This window comes from Panthera pardus, unplaced genomic scaffold (assembly GCF_024362965.1).
Source record: "Panthera pardus isolate Hobbes unplaced genomic scaffold, ASM2436296v1 HiC_scaffold_11, whole genome shotgun sequence".
In the NCBI taxonomy this organism is placed as follows: domain Eukaryota; kingdom Metazoa; phylum Chordata; class Mammalia; order Carnivora; family Felidae; genus Panthera; species Panthera pardus.
Genome location: NW_026526666.1, coordinates 31,943,335 through 31,963,856, shown reverse-complemented (window position 1 = coordinate 31,963,856; position 20,522 = coordinate 31,943,335). Strand labels below are relative to the sequence as shown.

At 34.1% G+C, this 20,522-nt stretch overlaps 1 protein-coding gene across 2 annotated transcripts in view; it reads left to right on the top strand.

Annotated features, from left to right (window-relative positions):
- PKN2 (protein kinase N2) overlaps nucleotides 1-20,522 on the top strand; it is a 127,975-nt gene that overhangs the window by 46,740 nt on the left and 60,713 nt on the right. For both annotated transcript variants that reach the window (XM_053892852.1, XM_019414068.2), the window contains exons 2-3: nucleotides 1,169-1,469; nucleotides 18,928-19,082. In XM_053892852.1, coding sequence (XP_053748827.1) covers nucleotides 1,169-1,469; nucleotides 18,928-19,082 — 456 coding nt within the window. The remainder of the gene's footprint in view (nucleotides 1-1,168; nucleotides 1,470-18,927; nucleotides 19,083-20,522) is intronic.

Below are 20,522 nucleotides of genomic sequence, written 5' to 3'. Positions count from 1 at the left end.
ATTTAATTCATTATCCAAAAAGTGATCATAAGGGTATAACTTTATTTTTGCCAATATTTGTTTGGGGTGTGTGTGTGTGTGTGTGTGTGTGTGTGTGTGTGTGTGTGTTAGAGCACATGTGCGTGCACGTACCAGCAGGGGAGAGGCAGAGAGAAAAGGAGAGAGAGAATCTCAAGCAGACTCCCCCCTCCCACCCCCCACCACCAACCCCTCTGTGAGAGCCCTATGTGGGGCTTAATCTCACAACTGAAATCATCACGTGAGCTGAAATCAAGAGTTGGAGGCTTAACCGGCTAAGCTACTCTGGTGCCCCCACTATTACTTTTTTTAAGTTTTTTTTTTTTTTTTTTTTAAATAGAAGATCAAATAAAATTATATCTTACCTTTGGAATTTAATAATAATTTTTACTTATTGAGTGACTGTACAATGGGCCAAGAATTGTGCTTGAAGCTACACATAAAATATTTTGTATTATCACAATAACTCTGAAAGGTGGCAGTATTATGTAGATTTTACAGATGATTAAACTGAATATTTATTTGAAAGGTTAAATAACTTGCTCAAGGGGTGCCTGGGTGGCTCAGTCGATTAACGGTCCATCTCTTGATTTCTGCTCAGGTCATGATCTTGCAGTTCATGAGATCAGGCTTCGCCCTGACAGCGTGCAACCTGCTTGGGATTCTCTGTCTCCCTCTCTCTCTCTCTGCCTCTTCCCTGCTTGCTCAATCAGTCTCTCTCTCTCTCTCTCTCTCTCTCAAAATGAACATTAGAAAAAATAAAAAATAAATAAAGGTTTAAAAAAAGTAGCTTGCTCAAGGTTCATAGCGTAGGTGTTAGGGTCTAATTTGGGTTCATAGGATATCAGAAATCCACTGTCTTTATACAACCCTAAGATGCCTTTGTGTGTAGATGTGTTTATTTTAATATAAATTTGTCAGGTAATGCTATTTAGTGAGTGGGCAGAGTTTTTTAACTTAGGCTCTTATATGGCAATAATAAAGGTAACTAGTCTCTTGCTTACTAAGAAAAGAATTAAATGTAATTAGGTATAATGTATTTAATAAAGAATCACTGAATACACAGTTTTGTTCTTATGCTTCACATTTTACTGAGCAGCTAACTTTCCTAAACTATCACATTTGTATGTTTCGTTTTTTTTTCCTGTAGGGAGATTCCCGGAGTCTTCCATTTTCTGAGAATGTGAGTGCTGTTCAAAAATTAGACTTTTCAGATACAATGGTGCAACAGAAATTGGATGACATCAAGGATCGAATCAAGAGAGAAATAAGGAAAGAACTGAAAATCAAAGAAGGAGCTGAAAATCTGAGGAAAGTCACAACAGATAAAAAAAGTTTGGCTTATGTGGACAACATTTTGAAAAAATCAAATAAAAAATTAGAAGAACTGCATCACAAGCTACAGGAACTAAATGCACATATTGTTGTATCAGATCCAGAAGATGTTACAGGTATATATGTATTTTATTTGATGTTTTTATAATACATTAATAAGTATATCATCTTTGAAATTAGTAAGCTTTGTGAAGCTATAGTTTTTAGTTTTTCTGGAAGTACAGGGACTGTATTTTCTCTGATAGTTAAAGTCTTGTTTATATTCTGTTCAGAAGTACAGTGGCTTGATGGATATGAAAATTGAAACGTTTACTTAGAGATGAGTAACTTTGCTGTCTACTCTCTTACCCTCTGTCAGTAAGACATCACTTAGAGTTATTTTTCCAAGATTAATGTTTTGTACTGAGTCAACCACATGCTCTTACCTGATTCATCCTTGTGATCAGCAACACGAGTTTGCCAGATGACTTTTAAAGTTAAAAATGTATTCTGTGACCGAGGGATATTTTTATTCTTTGCAAACGTAATTAATCAAACCTATGACCTTTGTTCTTTGTGCTCGAAGCAACTGAATTAACAACTAAGCCAACAGGCATATCATTTGAAAAGGAAGAGGAAAATTTTAAAAACCAAACATTACTTTTTTTTCCTTAAATATAGAAAATAAAAGGAAAATCTAACCTGTGAGTTCAACCTAAGATTTTTAAACAGTAGAATTAACAAATGTTCATGTTGGAAATTTTTCAATGGTACAGAAAGTAAAAACAGAAAACTAGCTCTCTCTACCCTAAGCTCTTTCCCTAAAAGTAGCATTACTTTTTGTTGTATATCCTTCCTGAAAAAAATTTCTATATTTGTATCAATATTTATCAATATATACATTCTTCCTAAAGCTTTATACATAAAACACATTTGTCAATAGTTTGTCTTTGCAGAGATTGTATTTTGAGCAAGGTTTGTAATCTCTGTAACCTTCAATGTATTCATTGGCAGAGAAAAGGAGTGGTATATCTACAGTAATGTATCCAACTGCATAGAAATTTTAGAATTTATAATACTCTGAGAATTTAGAATTTATAATCTAAATTCATAGAATTTAGAATTTAGAATCTCTGAGATTAGTTAATAAGAAATAACAGATATAAGCAAAATTGAATTTGACTAGTACATGAATTTGACTAAGAACCTCAAATTACCAATCTAAAAAGTTGCATAAAATACTTCAGATATTCAGTGTACTTGATAAAACTTACTTTAATGTATAAGTTTCAACATCTAGGACTTTAGGAATTTCATTGGAGACTCTCTATGTAGAGATTTCAACCTTGTAAGAATAGTTGAATCTTAAAAATAACAGAAATCATAGAGAAACCAGTCTTCTTATTTTAGAATTGAAGTCATACCAATGATGTGAATTAATTTCCCCAGAATAACAAAGTTAGCTAAGAACTCTTCAACCCCTCATCTAGTATTATTCTCTTACCCACACATTCAATAATTGTATATAAATGGAAATTTATATTATGAAAATACTTTTCTTAGCAATATCATATAAACTTAGAAATAGCTTGTTCTGTTGGAACTCTGCCGAGCTCTGTATTTTTTGCCCATTAGACTGCTTTAGGAGAGGTCTAAAATAAGAAACAGCCCTGGCGCTTTAAACTCTGTTTATTTAGAGAAAACATTTTTTCCTCACACAGTACTGATAACTACCTTGTAATTGGAATATTGAAGAGTTTTTGCCACATGAAGAATAGCCTATTTTGTTTTCCCAGTCCCTCTTAAAAAACTAACTCTACTGAAATATAAACTACATATGATAAAATGCATAGTTTAAGTATATGATTTGATGAGTTTTAACAGATGTATGTACCTAGGTAACTGTCACTGCAACCAGTGGATCCTGAAGCTTTCCATCACTTCATTGGTTGTCTTGTATACATTAATTCTCAATCTCTAGTCTGCATCCCTGGCTTTAAGCAGCCACTATTCTATCGTCTGTAACTTTAGGTTTGTCTTTCTTAGAGTTTCATATAAAGAAATGAGCTTTAGGTCCTACTGTCAAATTCTTTTCCTTTCTCAGAAGCCAATTTGGTTATCGCTGTGAAACCTTCCCTGACTTTGAGTTTATTAAAAAAAATCGTTCTCTTTGCAAATGGCATATTCATACAATTTGGTAATAAGTTTTTTTTTTTTCTTTTTCCATCATCACTTATTTAATAGCAGTAAAAAACAGTAAAAAGGACAGGATTAAAAGTAGTTCAAAATTAAATTTAGGTCAGATTGCCATAAAATTTTCTGTGTTTTAAATTGCATATTAAGGTAAACAAAATCATTTACTTTAATTAGGTCTGACAGGAAGATTCAAGAACGTAGTTCTTTGCTTTCAGTCCTGTAAAGTATGTGGATTAATAAACAAGTGTTTATTAATATTAATAAGTCTCATCTTAGAGGTATGCAAGCCTAATGCTTAAAGAAAAGGGACATAATTTAAGTCTGCATTATATGAATAATTACTATGTACCTAGTTAGGCCCGCTCTCACTTTACTTCTGAAATAATTAACTCTTAATCTTTAGCTTTTTATTTGTAAAATAACGAGTTTTATCAGATGAACTTCAAGACTTAACTATAAAACTCTCTGAAATATTGCATATTATAATATCAAGATCTGATCATTTGGGACTGTTATTGGTAAAATATATTGAGTGTTCATTTATTCTTAAGAGTAGCAAGAAATTAATTTTTTTGATGTTTTCTTCAAGCCCATAACTGTTTACCTTTTGTATACTTTAAGATAGTCTCATTGGAACTAGCCCACATAGAAGTTATAAAGATACTATTAGATGAGGTTGAATGTACCTTAAGAAAAAGATTATTGGATCTCTGTCAAGTGGAGTGGTAATTTAAGTCTTAGTTGGCACCTGAGACTCCAAAAGGAAATATTTGGGAAAGAACCAGTATCTTGAATATTTCACTTTTGTGTATTATCCCTAAAGAAGATGATAAGAATGTATTTCATATTTTGTGAAGTATAGCTGGTAATTTGTATAGTATAAGCCCGTTTTCATCTTATTTCCTTTTCTTATACCTCTTCCCATTTCCATCTTCTCATACTTCACCAAACTTAGACTGATTTTTACCTATTAAAGTAATGGATATTTTCTTTAATATCTAGAAGATCCAGAAGGGAAATACTGATTTGGTATAGAACCAATAATGTTGGAGTTTTTTTAGAGTTAACTTCAGAAATTCCTCTAAATTCTGGAGATAATAACTATATTAAAGGAGTTTTCTTTCCAAGTGAAGTTTATGAAGTGTTTCTTGAATAGAAGTAAAATTTTTTTTTAATTCTTGACCTGTCTACCTAAGTATGGCATAGAAATTGTAATTGACTTTTATATGTATTAAATATAAGTGTGAAATATGTAGCCTGATTTGTTATGTGATTCTACATATTTTTTATTTCTCACTGAATTTCTCATTTTGAGATAAACATACTTTGTATTAAATTTTGGATTCTTAAGGAAAGGGTTGCCATTGAGTAGTTAGCAAGTCACTTATAACACCCCTGGATTTCTTTCCTCATCTTTAAAATCATGAGATTACATGACTCATAGATTCCTAACCTTTGAATTCTTTAATGATACACTTAAAAAAAACTAATACACAGTAACATTGATTCTTTTTTGGTATACCATTTCATAAATTTTAATATACACTAGGTTTATCTAACCACCATAATCAGAAAAAGGAACAGTGCTGTTTCTTTGGAGTCACACCCTCTCCTCATTCCATATTCCTTGGCAACCACTGGTCTGTTCTCTATCACTATAGTTTGCTTTTCATTCATTCATTCATTCATTCATTCATTTATTTATTGAAATTTATTGTCATATTGGTTTCCATACAACACCCAGTGCTCATCCCAAAAGGTGCCCTCCTCAATACCCATCACCCACCCTCCCCTCCCTCCCACCCCCCATCAGCCCTCAGTTTGTTCTCAGTTTTTAAGGGTCTCTTATGCTTTGGCTCTCTCCCACTCTGACCTCTTTTTTTTGTTTTTTTCCTTCCCCTCCTCCATATAGTTTGCTTTTCAAGAATGTCCTACCAATGGAGTCGTAAAGTGTATAATCTTTTGCCACTGACTTCTTTCACTCAGCATATTGCATTTTGAGATTCATCCAGGTTCTTGCATTTATCAATAATTCATTCTTTTTTATTGCTGAGTAGTAAGTCCATTGTATAGATATACCACAATTTGTTTATCCATTAACCAAGAACATTAGGGTAGTTTTCCAGTTTTTAATTATCAGTAAGGCTGCTGTATCTACCTGTTAATAGATTTTTGTGTGAACATGTTATTCACTTTAGTAAATACTGAAGAGTGTGATTGCTACATCATGGGTTAGAGTATGTTTAACATTATAAGAAACTGCCAAAATCTTTTCCAGAGTGGCTATACCATTTTTCATTCTCATCAGGAATATATGAGAGCTCTGGTTGTTCCACATCCTCTCTGGCTCTTGGTATTGTTAATGTATTTTTTAACCAGTCCAACAGATGTATAGTGGTTGATGGCACACATTATTGTTGTCAGAGGTAGGAAAGAAGAAAAATAAGGTAGCATTATCTTAAGGAGAATTTATGAAAGAACTGTGCATGCCCTAGGTACAGAGTTATGTACAGAATGAAGAAGTCTTCTCTATCAGGCAATACAAGGACAGTTTTCAGACATTAAGATGTAATATAACAGGTACAAGCAGTTCTGAAATTTTTCATGCCTATGTTGTTTATTTCAGCTTAAACAAAAAAATGTTACAGCCCACAATCTTATCCATGCTATTTTTATAAAATATTAAGAAAGCTAAACCACAGTTTGTACTAGTTACAGAATTTCTCAGCAGGGTGCCTGAGTCAGTTGGTTAAAAGCATCTGACTCTTGATGTCGGCTTAGGTCGTGATCTCACATTTGTGAGTTCAAGCCCCATGTCAGGCTCTGGGCTGACAGCATGGAACCTGCTTAGGATTCTCACTCCTTCTCTCTCTGCCCCTCCACTCCCTCTCTCAAAATAGAATAAACTTAAAAAAAAAAAAAAAAAAGAAAGGAAACTTCAAAAAAAAAAAAGAAAAAAGTTCTCAGTGACGTTACTTTAATTGATGACATATGACAGAGGCCATCCTGAGTACACAAAAAAATAAGCATCCATTAATAATACATGAGTATTCCTATAGTCTGAGCATGTTGAGATGGCTATATAAGGTGAGCCATTTTGTTTAAATAAAAAAGCTGGCTTTGGGGGGGAATACAAACATTTAATATAACTGTAACACATGGCAAGATTCTGGAGCAGTTTATTCTTAAAATATCTGTTTATAAATACCAGGTAAATACCAGAATGATGGTGAGTGAACAGTAGCTAAGACTTGAGATTGAAGTTTGTGAGGGAGATAGAGTGCTTCAGCATACTACTACTTTTATTAATTTAGATTTGGCTAGGTTTGTTTCAACAGTATTCCCTCGTGCTATCTTTTTTAATGCAATAAGTAAATAGACTTATTCCATAATCAGCCATCCTGGCTGTATAAGTACCAGTTAATGAATATTGATCACTGGGCACCAGCTGTGTATAAAATAAAGATCAAAGGTTATATGATCTGAGATCTCATCCAAGTTGGACCATTATATAGTTGTATGGTTGTACACCACTTGCATCCCCTCTAAGCCTTGTTTTTCTCATTTGTAAAACCTGGAGGATAGACTGTATATGCCCTTTCTAGGGTGTTTTGTGAATAAGACATTTTAATAGCTTGACGAAAGGTCAGTTATGAGCACCTACGCTCTTCTAATTCTGAACATGAAACCTCTTGTTGGATGTAGATAAAGTCTGAGGAAGCTTTCTTGGGGTTGGGAAGACTCAGGGTCAGCTGTGTTACTATATACCTCCAAATGAAGGAGCCAGTTTAAGGCTGGACCTTAAGTAATCAGGAGCCTTCTAAGGATATGGATTGTTCCTATGTTCTAGAACTCTAATTCATCTTGGAAGCCAACTGCTCAGTTGTGGTTTTGGAGAAAATACTAAAAGCTCCAAAAACAGCGTATCTTTTGCTCTAAATGTTGTTGGTGAAATTACTAACAAATTGTTTTTACTCCTCATTCTGGCTCTGGAAAATCTCCTCCCTGGGGACATTTTAACTACATCATATTTTCTGGTGACTTCCAAAGCAGTACACCTGACTAAACTCTTTAATTTTATCACTGTTTTGTCCCTCCTCCTTGGCATAATATCTAGATATTTATGATGTAACCAGTTCCCTGTATTAAATTCCCTTTGTTCAAAATATCTAGTGTGGTTTCTGTTTGTCAGCTGGACTGTGAATGGGATACCTTCTTTTCATACCACACAACAAACTTAGAATACTTTAAATCCAGTCTACTTAACTACACTTAACTTATATGCCATTGTTGTCCGTATTCTAGTTCTATCATTTTATCTTCAGTTCCACAAATTAGATCTAATTATTGTTTCATATAGTCATTGTTGGTTTATAATTACCCATATGTTTATCATTTTCTTTGTCCACCATTTCCTCATGCTTTTTAGACCTTCCTTCTAGAATTATTTTGTTTCTTTTTCGTCCTGAAGGTATACACTCTAAAAAGATACTTCCCTAGCTTTTCTTAAGATAATATTTGTCTGCAGTGTTCTGCTTTTTTAATAAAATGGTGTAGATTTCCTTTTATTTGATTTGCTTAGGATTTATTAGGTTTCCTGAATCTGAGATTATATATTTCATCAATTATGGGAAATTCTTAGCCCTTGTTTTTTATTTGAATATTGCATCTCCTATATACTCTCAACTCTTTCATTTTAGAACTCCAATTAGATGCATTGACAGTTTCTTCAAATCCTCTCCATTTCTCCAATATTCTTTTTACCTGTGACCAGCTTGCTCTTTTTCACATATATTGTATTTCTAATTTCTGTTATATAATTTTTAATACTAGAAGTTCTGTTTTGTTAATATTTTACAGTCTCTTGTCCTCGTCATTCTTTTGATATCCTTTGTATTTAGTTTTACCTATTAGGTACACTTTTTCACATGTGGTAGAAAATAATGATAATAAGTGAAATTTTTGCCACATTACAGTGTAGTGTTCTCACTAGTGGTGAATTTTTTTCTACCTGAGCTTTGTGATTTCTAATTGTGTGCACATTTTCACTGGAACTTTATCTGTGGGAATTCTTTTAAGTCTGGATTTAAAATGCATTTTTTTAAAAGAAGATTTGCATATTTTTAGTAAGATGCCTAGAAGCATTATCAACCTGAGGCCAATTAAAATAAATTTAAACTAACTTTTTGGTGGCCACATAGATGATATGATTTCCTGCATCAGGCCTATGTGAGAGCAGTAGGAATTTTTTTTTTTAATGTTTATTTATTCTTGAGAGAGAGCATGAGCAGGGAAAGGGCAGAGCGAGAGAGGGACACAGTCTAAAGCAGGCTCCAGGCTCCAAGCTGTCAGCACAGACACAAGGCTTGAACTCATGAGCTGCGAGATCATGACCTGAGCCGAAGTCAGATGCTTAACCGACTGAGCCACACAAGCGCCCTGAGAGCAGTAGGAATTTTTAAAGAATATCCATTCTCCTTCCCCACAGTCATCCCAAGCCAAAGCCAAGTCAACAAATAATTCAGCCATTATGGATGGCACTTTTTGAGCTTTCTGTTTTTAGGTTTCTTCTGATCTGATTGCCCACTTTGTAGGATTACCTCACAGCCTTTTCTTGAGCTCTTATTAAAATCCAAGTTTTATTCCACCAGGATGATGAAAGCTTAGCAAGTCTCTTTTTATCAGAAAAGCAAAACCATTCTCAGAAAAATAAACCTACAGATGTCATACTTGTATCTGCAGTAGGATTGGGTCACATGCAACATGCACTGCCTTCTTCCTAACCCCCAACTGCAAGTGAGACTGAGAAATTTTGTTTTATTTTCCCCCTTGCCTCTTATTTTAAGCAAGAGAGGAGATTGAAGATGGAGTATGAAGTTAGTCAATCTATAGCGTCAGGTACTTACAGATTGCAAATATTTTCTAACGTTTTAGTTTAAGGTGTCTCATAGCACTTTGAATTTTATAGGTAATTGTTATCCTTTTTTAACTTAATTTTGGTGACATTAGTTTCTTAAGATGTCCATTTAATTTTCAAATTTATTGACAAAATTTATAACATCTGTTATTCATTTAAAGTCCACATTTATCTATAGTAACATTCCCTCATTCATTGATAATATTGGTATGTTCTCCATTTTTCTTCTTTGATCACTTTTCTGAGATTTCCCATATTATCATTATGCCCCCTTCACTCCTCCCCCCTCTCACGCACGCGCACGCACACACACGCGCACACACACACGCGCACATACACACACACTTTACTGATCCTTTCTTTTGTGTATTTTATTTTGTTAATCTCTGCTCTGACCTTAATACTTCCTTTCTCCTGTTCTCTTTGGAATTACATGGATTTTTTTTTTTTTTTTTTTAACTAACTTGAGGGGTGCCTGGGTGGCTCAGTTGGTTAAGCCTCTGACTCTTGATTTTGGCTGAGGTCATGATCTCATGGTTCGTGATGAGTTCGAGCCCCACTTCAGGCTCTGTGCTGACGCTACACAGGGATCTCTCTCCCCCTCTCTCTCTGCCCCTACCCTGTTTGCTCTCTCTCTCTCAAAATAAATAAACTGAAAAAAAAAAAAAAAAAAACAACAACAACTCGACAGATGCTTAGCATCTTAAATTTATTCTCTTTTCTAATATATGTGTTCAGGGCTTATGAATAATCCTCTCAGTATTGCTTAGTTGCATCATAGAAGTTTCCATATGTAAATTTTTAAATTTATTTTCATTGATATATAATTTACATGTAACATTTTATAAGTTTAAGGGATACAGCATGTTGGTTTGATACATTATATATTGTAATATTATTATCACCCTAGCATTAGCTGACACCTTTATCAAGTCACATCATTATCATCTTTTATGTGGTGGGAACAATTAAAATCTAGTCTCTGCTGTGCATTAGATCTCCAGGACCTATTTACCAGTTCCACGTTTGTACCCTTAAAGACATGTCCTCAATTTTCATACCCTCCAGCATCTTGTAACCACCATTCTACTTTCTGTTTTGTCACATCTTGGCTTCTTTAGATTCCATATAGAAGGGATAACATACATATTATCTGTCTTACCCCATTCAGCATTATGTCCTCAAGGTCCATCCATGTTGTCATAACTAGCTGAATAATACATATTCCATTGTGTGTGCGTATAAATACAAACACACACACCCTGTGTCTTCTTTATCCATACTACTATTGATGGATCCTTAGGGTTTTTTTGGTTTGTTTTTTTTTTCCCATATCTTGGCTATTGTGAGTATAATTTCCTTTAAATATATACCCAGGAGTGGGATTACTGAATCATATGGTAGTTCTATTTTTAATTTTTTGTGGAACCTTCATACTTTTTCATAATGTCTGTACCAATTTACATTCCCACCACCAGTGTACAAGGGTTCCTGTATCTCCATAGCCTTGAGGACACTCATTACCTCTTGTCTTCTTGATGATTGAATGCTTTCTTCCGGGGGGAAAAAAAAATATTTAGTTCCTCTACCCACTTTTTAATCAGATTTTTCTCCTTTTTACTATTGCATTGTGTGGGTTCTTTATGTATTTTGGATATTAACCCTTTATTAGATAATTTGCAAACATTTTCTCCCATTCTGTATGTTGCTTTTCATTTTGTTGTTTTTTGCTGTGCAGAAACTTTTTAGTTTGATGTGGATTGAAGTTATTTTTGCTTTTGTTGCTTGTGCTTTTGGTGTTATATCCAAAAAACTATTGTCATGGCTATTGTTGAGGGCTCTTTCCTACATTTTCTTCTAAGAGTTTTATGGTATCAGGTCTTATGTTTAAGTCTTTGATTCTCTTTGGGTTACCAAGATTTGTCTGCCTATTACTGGATGCTAATGTGGATAAGATGGCTCCCAGGTCCTTTGGCCTATGATGCTAGATACCACAAATTACACATAGATGGATATGTAATTTATTGTTAAAAAAGAAAGACAAAAAGGAGGAACATCTGTGACACCATGATGCCGATATCACCTAAAGTTTTTAATGAGTTTGAAATATTTTTTCTTTTTCTTTCTTTTTTTTTCTTGAGAAAGAGACTGCACCTACAAGTAGGGGAGGGGCAGAGGCAGAGGGAAAGGGAGAGAGAGAATCTCAAGCAGGCTTCATGCTCAGCGTGGAGCCCCACATGGGACTTGATCCCACGACCATGAGGTAATGAACTGAGCCAAAATCAAGAGTTGGATACTTAACCAACTGCACCATCCAGACACCCCTGAAATATTTTCTCATTTTCATTATGTCTTTGTGGTCTCATGAACTGGTTAAAAGTGAATTTCTTGGGGTACCTGGCTGCACACACACTCTCTTAAAAAAAATGTGAGGGGTGCCTGGGTGGCTCAGGCAGTTAAGCATCCGACTCTTGACTTTAGCTCAGGTCATGATTTCCGGGTTTGGGAGATCTAGCACCACACCAGGCTCTACGTGGAGCCTCCTTGGGATTCTCTTTCCCCTTTTCTCTCTGCCCCTCTCTTGCTTGCATGTGGTCTCTCTCAAAAGTAAATAAATAATTTTTTAAAGTGTTGTTTCTTATTAAACATGAGGACTTCCCAGTTATCCTTTATTTATTGATTTTTTTTTTTTTAATTTTACTGTAGTGCCTTGTGTTGATACCTGTTTTATGTTCTGTGTGTGCCAAAAAAATAATGCACATTCTCCAGTTGTTGCGTGTTATCCTTAGTATGTTTATAGGTTAAGCATTTAGTTGTAGTGTTAAAATCTGCATCCTTACTGGATTTGTGTCTGCTTATTCTATTAATTACTAAAAACACTGTTAATATTTAATGGAATGTGAAATTGCTGTTTTCTTTTGAATTCTGTCAATTTTACTTTCTTTTGTGTCCATGTTATTGGGCACCCACTAATTAGGATTGATTGGTCTTTATGATGAATTGAACCTTTTATCATTGTGAAATGACTTTCTTATCTCCAATTATTTTTGTGCCTGAAAAGTATCTTTTGTCTGTTGTAAATATAGTTTGGGGGTTGGGATTATTGATTGAATATTTTTTTCTAGTCTTTTACTTTCAACTTTTCTGTATTACTATGTTTTAGATATGTCTCTTGTAAATAATACATATAGTTGAGTTTAATTTTACTCATTTTTACCTAGACAAATCTTTTAATCAGTCTAAAGTCTTTGTCTTTTACCTAGATCATTTGGTCCATTAGATTTAAATAATTACTGATATATTTGGGTTTATATTTTGTGCTTTCAGTGTTTCTTCTTTCTTGCCATTTTTATAGTATTTTGAAACATGAGTCAATTATTTTGGAAATTTTAGTTAATTTAAACAGTACAAAATGCATTCTTATCAGAGACTGTAGTGTTAATCACTGTTCTTTCCCATCTCCATAGAATTCAAAGGCCTTAGAATGCCTAGTTTTTTATTCTAGCTTCTTGAAACCTTTACATTACTTTATTATTGATTGATATATAGTGGTCATTTAAGGTTTCTCGCAGTAAACCATTTTCTGTGCTCTTCATTCCTTATTTTTCTTTTGATATACCTATTTCTAATCACTTTTAGAGTTTTCTTTTTAAGAGTTTATAGTTGTGACATTCTTTCCATCTTGGTAGTCTTTAATTTTTTCTTTATTCTTAAAAGGTATTTTCACTGAGTTTGCAATATAAGCTTGATAATTGTATCTTGTAAGGAAACTGTCATTCTGTCTTCTTCTAGCTTTCATTACTATTTTTGAAAAGTCTGTTGTTAATCTACAGTATCTCCTTAAAAGTACCCTTTCCTTGGCTGCTCTTAAGATTTTCTCTTTGTCTTTGATTTTTTGAAGTTTTACCATGATGTGTCCATGTGTGGACTCTTTTCCTCTGTATATTTCTGTCTGAAGTTGATTGAATAGCTTGAATTTATGGATTGATATTTTTATAAGTTCTGAAAAATTTGTCATTATCTGTTCACATAATGTCTTTGAATCATTTTTCTTTTTTGCTTCTGAAACACAGATTTAGATTTTTTTTTTTGCCCTCTGTGTCTTTTAATCTTTCATTTTGTATTCCCCCCACCTCATTTTTAAACTTCCTTATTTTTCATGAGTAATCTGCTATTTTTCTATATCTAATTTGGTGTTAAACTCATCCATTAAAATAGCTAAGTATAAGTCCCAGCACTGAAGATGCTTGTAGTCTTAGAGGGAAAACAGACATGAAAATAGATTATTGTAACACTATATTATATATATATATATATATATATATATATATATATATATATATATATATACACACACACACACACATATATATATATATGGGAAGAAGGTATGCTTTGAAAACATATTAAAAAGGGGATCAGATTGGGGGATGGTTAGCAAAGAAAAAAGTAATGCCTAAGCTGAGTTAACAGTAGTATGGAGGAAGCCAAGTGCATTGCATTCTGGGATGATAGAGATTTTTTTTTTTTTTTAAGTGAACATAGAGTTTCATGAAAAACAGTAATGGAAAGTTAACTTAGACCTAGTCAGCATACAGCCTTTAATGCCTAGCTCTGAAGGTGGGACTTTATTTGGGACCTCTCTGATTCTACTATGTAAACATTATATTAAAGCCTTCTTAGTGAATATGTATAACATATAGTTGGGTTTTTTTTTTAATTTTTTAACGCTTTTATTTATTTTTGAGAGAGAGCCCAACAGAGCGCAAGCAGGGGAGGGGCAGAGGGAGAGGGAGACACAGAATCCAAAGCAGGTTCCAGGCTCTGAGCTATCTACTTAAGAATAGATTCAAGGGCACCTGGGTGGCTCAGTTGGTGAAGCATCAGACTTCGGCTCAGGTCATCATGATCTCACAGCTTGTGAGTTTGAGCCCCGCATTGGGCTCTGTGCTGACAGCTCAGAGCCTGGAACCTGCTTTGGATTCTATGTATCTGTCTCTCTCTGCCCCTCCCCAACCCCCTCTCTCAAAAATAAACATTTTATTAAAAAAAAAAAAAGAAATTCAACATTTGCTGTTCTTAGAGTGGAAAAATAATTTCATCTTACAAAATTTTTAAAAATTGCCTTTTTTGAAAGAAGAGAACATTAATGGGGAATTCTAGTAAGCGCTGTTTTGAAATGTGTTTTTTTTTTTTTTTTACATTTATTTATTTTTGATAGGCAGAGACAGAGCACAAGTGGGGGAAGGGCAGAGAGAGAAGGAGACACAGAATCCGAAGCAGGCTCCAGGCTCTGAGCTGTCAGCACAGAGCCTTACGTGGGGCCTGAACTCACAACTTATAAACCGCAAGATCGTGACCTGAGCCGAAGTCGGATGCTCAACCAACTGAACCACCCAGGCGCCCCTGTTTTGAAATGTGTTTTATGTGAAGAAAAGTGTTTAGCAAATATACCGGCAACCATATGTTTTATAATGCTGTAATTTACCATAACCTGTAACAAAGGAAACTGGAGAGAAGAAAAGTAGTTCATTAAAAGGAAAAATAGATTGGGGCGCCTGGGTGGTTCAGTTGGTTGAGCATCCAGCTCTTGGATTCTTGGTTTCAGTGCAGGTCTTGATCTCGGGGTTTGTGCTGACAGTCTGGAGCCTACTTAGAATTCTCTCTGTCCCCTTCACTCTCCCCCACTCATGCTCACTCACTCTCCCTCAAAATAAATAAAAACTTTAAAAAAAAAACAAACAAACAAAAGGAAAAACCAGGCTCTGTGCTGACAGCTCAGAGCATGGAGCCTGCTTTGGATTCTGTTTCCCTCTCTCTCCTCCCCTCCCCTGCTCATGTTCTGTCTCTCTCTGTCTCTCAAAAATAAATAAATGTTAAAAAAAATTTTTTTTAAAAAGGGGCGCCCGGGTGGCTCATTCGGTTAAGCGTCCAACTTCGGCTCAGGTCATGAACTCGCAGTTTGTGAGTTCGAGCCCCACATCAGGCTCTGTGCTGACAGCTCAGAGCCTGGAGCCTGCTTCGGATTCTGTGTCTCCCTCTCTCTCTGCTCCTCCCCTGCTCATGGTCTATCTCTCTGTCTCTCAAAAATAAATAAATGTTAAAAAAAATTTTTTTTAAGAAAAAAGGAAAAATAGGTGAAATCTGAGGAGGACAGAAAAGTGTTTCTCTAACTTCTAAAGGAGTAAAAAATGGGCTTTATAAAACAAGACCTATCTAAGGTTAAATTTCTGCCTTGGCATACACTTTTTGACTTTTGAAAATTACTTGAATTAAGTTTTGCTTGTTTTTATTTGTAAAGTGAGGTTATATTACAAAACTTTGTGAATTCTTTCGAAGATTAAATAAGCAGAAATACCAGCTACTTAACTGTGCCCTGACATGTAATTTTATTGAGCCCTAAACATTGGCCTAAGCACTGCACAGGCTTTATCTTCACAATAACCCCCAATTTGTGGCTGAGGAAACTGCAACACAGAGATGTAAATGTATGACCCAGACCACACCAGTAAGCAGTAGCCACAGGATTTTAACCCAGGCATTCGGACCTCCAGAGCCCAGACTCCTAATCATTATATTATTTCTTATGTTCTTCTAATCCTTATTAAAACTGACAATACTTTTCTATAAAAATAGTGTTAGATGTTATAATACTGTTACAAATTCATAGACTGTTAGAATCAATGGATCATTCACTGCCTTAGTACAACCTATTTTAATGTGCAGTAATTTCTCATACAGCATCCTTTACAGATTATAATCTAGCTTCTGTATAAATGCCTCCAGAGACAAGGATTTTATTGCATTTTAATGGAACTATTTCATTGTTAAATAATTCAAAATGTAAAGAATTTCTTTATATTCTGTGATAAAATTTTTGCCCTCACTACCTTTACCCATTTGTTCTAATTCTCTTGCCCTAATTCTCTGTAAGTGGACAGTTTCTTTCATAGACAGATATTTAACAAGAATCCTTTCTCTTTCTCATCCTAAACTAAACACCATCAACTATTTTACAGATAACACATTTCCACACTTTTCTCAACTGAGAGCCTTCTGTGAATGCATCCCAGTTCTTTTTTAAAATGTGCTTACTATAAATTAACTTTGTATGCCATATTTTATGTGGTTATGATTTCTTTCAAGAGTCGTTTATCATTTATGTTAAGAAAAGTTTAAAAAAACAAAGAAAACCTAATTATTCATGATCTGAATACACCTAACTGTTCAGTCATTACTAATGTGAATTTCATTTGTGGCCTCAACAGGAGATATGCTTATACTTCATACAATGAGTATGACTAGCTAATGTTTATTGAATATCATGCACCATGCCCTTTTCTAAGCTCTGTACATGTAACTTATTCAGTCATAATAATCCTGTGAGCTTGATGCTGTTTTTACTTTTTTAACAGTAAGGATAGTGAGGCACAGAGCTGTTAAGTAACTTACCTTCTATGACCTGGTTTGTACTGAATCTCAGTTCCAAAACTAAGATTCAAACCTGGGTACTCTTAACTACTATTATATATATATATGTGTGTGTATGTCTTAGTTTAGGCTGCTTCAACAAAATACCATAGATGGGGAGACTTAAATAACAGATATTTGTTTTTCACAGTTCTCGAGGCTGGGAACACTGAGATCAAAGTGCCAGCAGGGGCAAAGTTCTAGTAATGGCCCTCTGCCTGGTTTGTAGGCAACATCTTTTCTCTGCATCCTTACATGACAGAGAAAGAGCATCCTAATGATCTAATTACCTCCCAGAGGGCTCACCCCCAATACCATCACACTAGGGCTTCAACACATGCGTTTTTGGGGACACATAAATATTCTGTCCATAGCAATATGTTAAGTAGTTCTTTTGTGAGCCTAATCTGAAAAGTTGTCTATACTTAATATCAGTTTTTTATAAGAATATGTCCTCTACAAAATCACCTTTTGGAGCAGCTCATTTATAATGCAAGAAATTCAGTTACAGTAGAAACCTTTCTTGAATTTGAATCTCAGTTCAATAATTGTGCAACTTTGCCTATTTCCTGATGTGTAAAATGTGGATAATATCTGTCTCAAGTTATTTTAAATTTAAGATTAATATGCATATATTTATGTATTTGTGTGTGTGTAATTATACTGTCATATATGTAAGTATGCACACACGCAGAAGCTAGCATAGTTGTTTACAATGTTTTTAAATGGCAAAAAAGCAGCTTAGCGCAGGAATTAAGGTAGACTTTGGTATGGAAGTAACTTACTAGGTATATGATCTTGGGCCAGTTTCTTAACTACTCTGTACCCTAGTTTTTTTTGTTGTTTGTTTGTTTGTTTCTGAAATATGGGTGCAGTGCTCATTACAGGGCTATTTATGAGGATGGATGAGTTTATAGAGCACTTACATCAGGACGTACACTTTGTAACATAGTATATAAATGATAAAATGGTATTTTATGTCATTATTTAGCATAGCACCTGCATTTTTGCAAGTCAGTTAACAAATTATGTTGAAATGTTTTTAAACTAATGAATTTTTTGAAGGAATGTAAAGCCAAATATAAAACATACTCATTAAAATCAGTTGGTCACACCATCTTTTATTGCAGAGGAGAGAAGGGAACCCTGAAGCACAAAGTTAAGTAACTTGCAGTTTAGACAGTTTTCCAGTGATTGCCAATACTTATAACTAAATCAGGTCTAGTACTCTCATCTTCTAGCTTATTATTTTTATGACGAGAGACCTAGGGCAGATAAAACACAAAATAATGAACTTCAACATGATGAATTTTAGTATTCATGATGTATTATTAGTATTTCAATGATAATGGATTATTCAAAATAATGAGAAGGTTCTAGCTGAAGTTTTTGTTTTTGTTTTAAAATAGAAGCACCACGTATGCTTTATGAGAAGCCATGGACTTGAATTTTTGGATATCCCCATACCAGCAGTGTGGTATCAGTCAGTATCTTTGAAACATTTTCCATTGTGACTGAACATCCTCCTAATAGAAAACAAAATGTGAAGTCCTTTATATATGTGCTTAGATTATTACTATAAAGAATGCTGGCATTATATTTGAAGTATCCTTAGTTCTACTTAAAAAGAATTACTTTAGAGGAATTTGTATAATGTTTAAATGTGCTTTGCTCTCTAGTCAGGTAATGAATAGAGATTTAGTTTAATTGTTGGATATTTTGAATAGATTAGTCAAATTAATTTAATTTAAACATAATAGTGTTGAGAAAACTTGGGGCGATGCTCTAATTCAGTTTCAGACTCAGTATATCCCTGGCAGATGATCCTGCAACTCTACTTGAACATTTTCTTGGCTTGTAGTCTTACATTATCTGTAAGTATAAAGAGATTCCATTTAGGTGACATTAAGCTCATCTCAAACCCTGTAATTCTTTATTCTTTGAGAATATTAACATTCATTTTTAAACAGCAATTTGTCCTAGTAATTGTGATATAACTATTTAATTTACAGATTGCCCAAGGACTCCAGATACCCCTAGCAGTGACCCTCGTTGTTCCACTAGCAATAATAGATTGATGGCTTTACAAAAACAATTGGATATAGAACTTAAAGTAAAACAAGGTGCAGAGAACATGATACAGATGTATTCAAATGGCTCTTCAAAGGTAAGTACTATAAATTATAAATGTAAACCTATACAGTCAGTCCTCATGATTTGTAGATTCCATATGTGTGAATTCACCCACCTGATAAAATTTATTTGTGACCCCAGCATCAGTACTTGCGGCACCTTCACAGTCATTCGTGAACATGCACAGAGGGATGAAAAATGTGATCGTCTGATGTGCATGCTCACAGCTGAGGTCAAACAAGGTGCTCTGCCTTCTTCTGTAAGCTCTTACACTGTAAACAAGTATCCTTTTCACGGTCTGTGTAGTGCCACAGTTTTTGCATTTTTGTGCTTACTGTGCTTTTGCTGTTTAAACACTGTTTTTTGATTTCTAAGACCAATTTAGCCTCCAAATTTGAAAGTATTGACAATAAAATAAGTTGGAAACAAATAGTTTTTAAAATAATGTTTTTAAAATTGCTTACTCCTACCAAAATCAATCAAGAAAAAATTTAGTTATGTGAGTAAAGGACCATCCATATTTGCAACTTTTCTGTGAATCTGAAATTGTTCTAAGACAAAAAGTTTACTTTTAAAAATTTGGGCTCTAATGAGTTTTCTATCACTCTATCATGGGTTTTTAGGAAAGGACAAATGAAAAGACAGGACATTCTAGCAGTACTGATTGGACTAGACCTGTGAGTTCTTGGGGAATCTGGTGTGGGCATGTAACTCCTCACTGAGAATCATTTTTATGGGGAACAGTTGTTACTAATGAGAATGTGTCCTTGTTCTGAGGTATAATGTAGAAGAGAAAATGTTGGGAACCACTGAACCAGATTATTGTAAAGGTTCTTTCCAATCTAAGGTTCTATAATTTTATAATTTCCAAAAAGTCTTAGAAAGGTGGACTTATTATAAAATCTACATTGGTAGTCTTAACTAAATTATTTTAAAGATCTTGCCTCTGAAAATTAATGTTTCTTTAATATTTATAGGTATTTCTTAAGTAATTTCAGAATTAAAGTTATTTGTGTTTGGGGAGGTTTTTGTGTGTGTGTTTTTGTTTAAGAATTTAAAATTGGGGAGGAGCAGGGGTGGAATTTTTTACTTGGAGTTATGCACCCTACCTACCCACCCAAAGATCTCTGGGAAGATGCTGAAAAGAGAGAAATGTGCATATGTTAATAAGTAAGATTTTTTAAGCCTAGTAATTAAAATTAGATTATATGCCATATTTCAAATAAATTTTTATCTTTAGAGAAATACAATTTTTTCTATTTGATATATAATACATGATAGCATGTTGTTTTTTCTGTGTTTTTATTTTTAGTATTGACCTTTAGTTTTGAGCATTTTTCATTTTTATCAATTTGGACTTTTTTGTTTTAAGGCAGTAGTGTTCTTGGAGTTGTGAGTGCATGGTATATTTAAATTTATCCAGCTACCACCCTCTAGAATAAGATTTTTAAATATACAGTTGATGGATTAGATT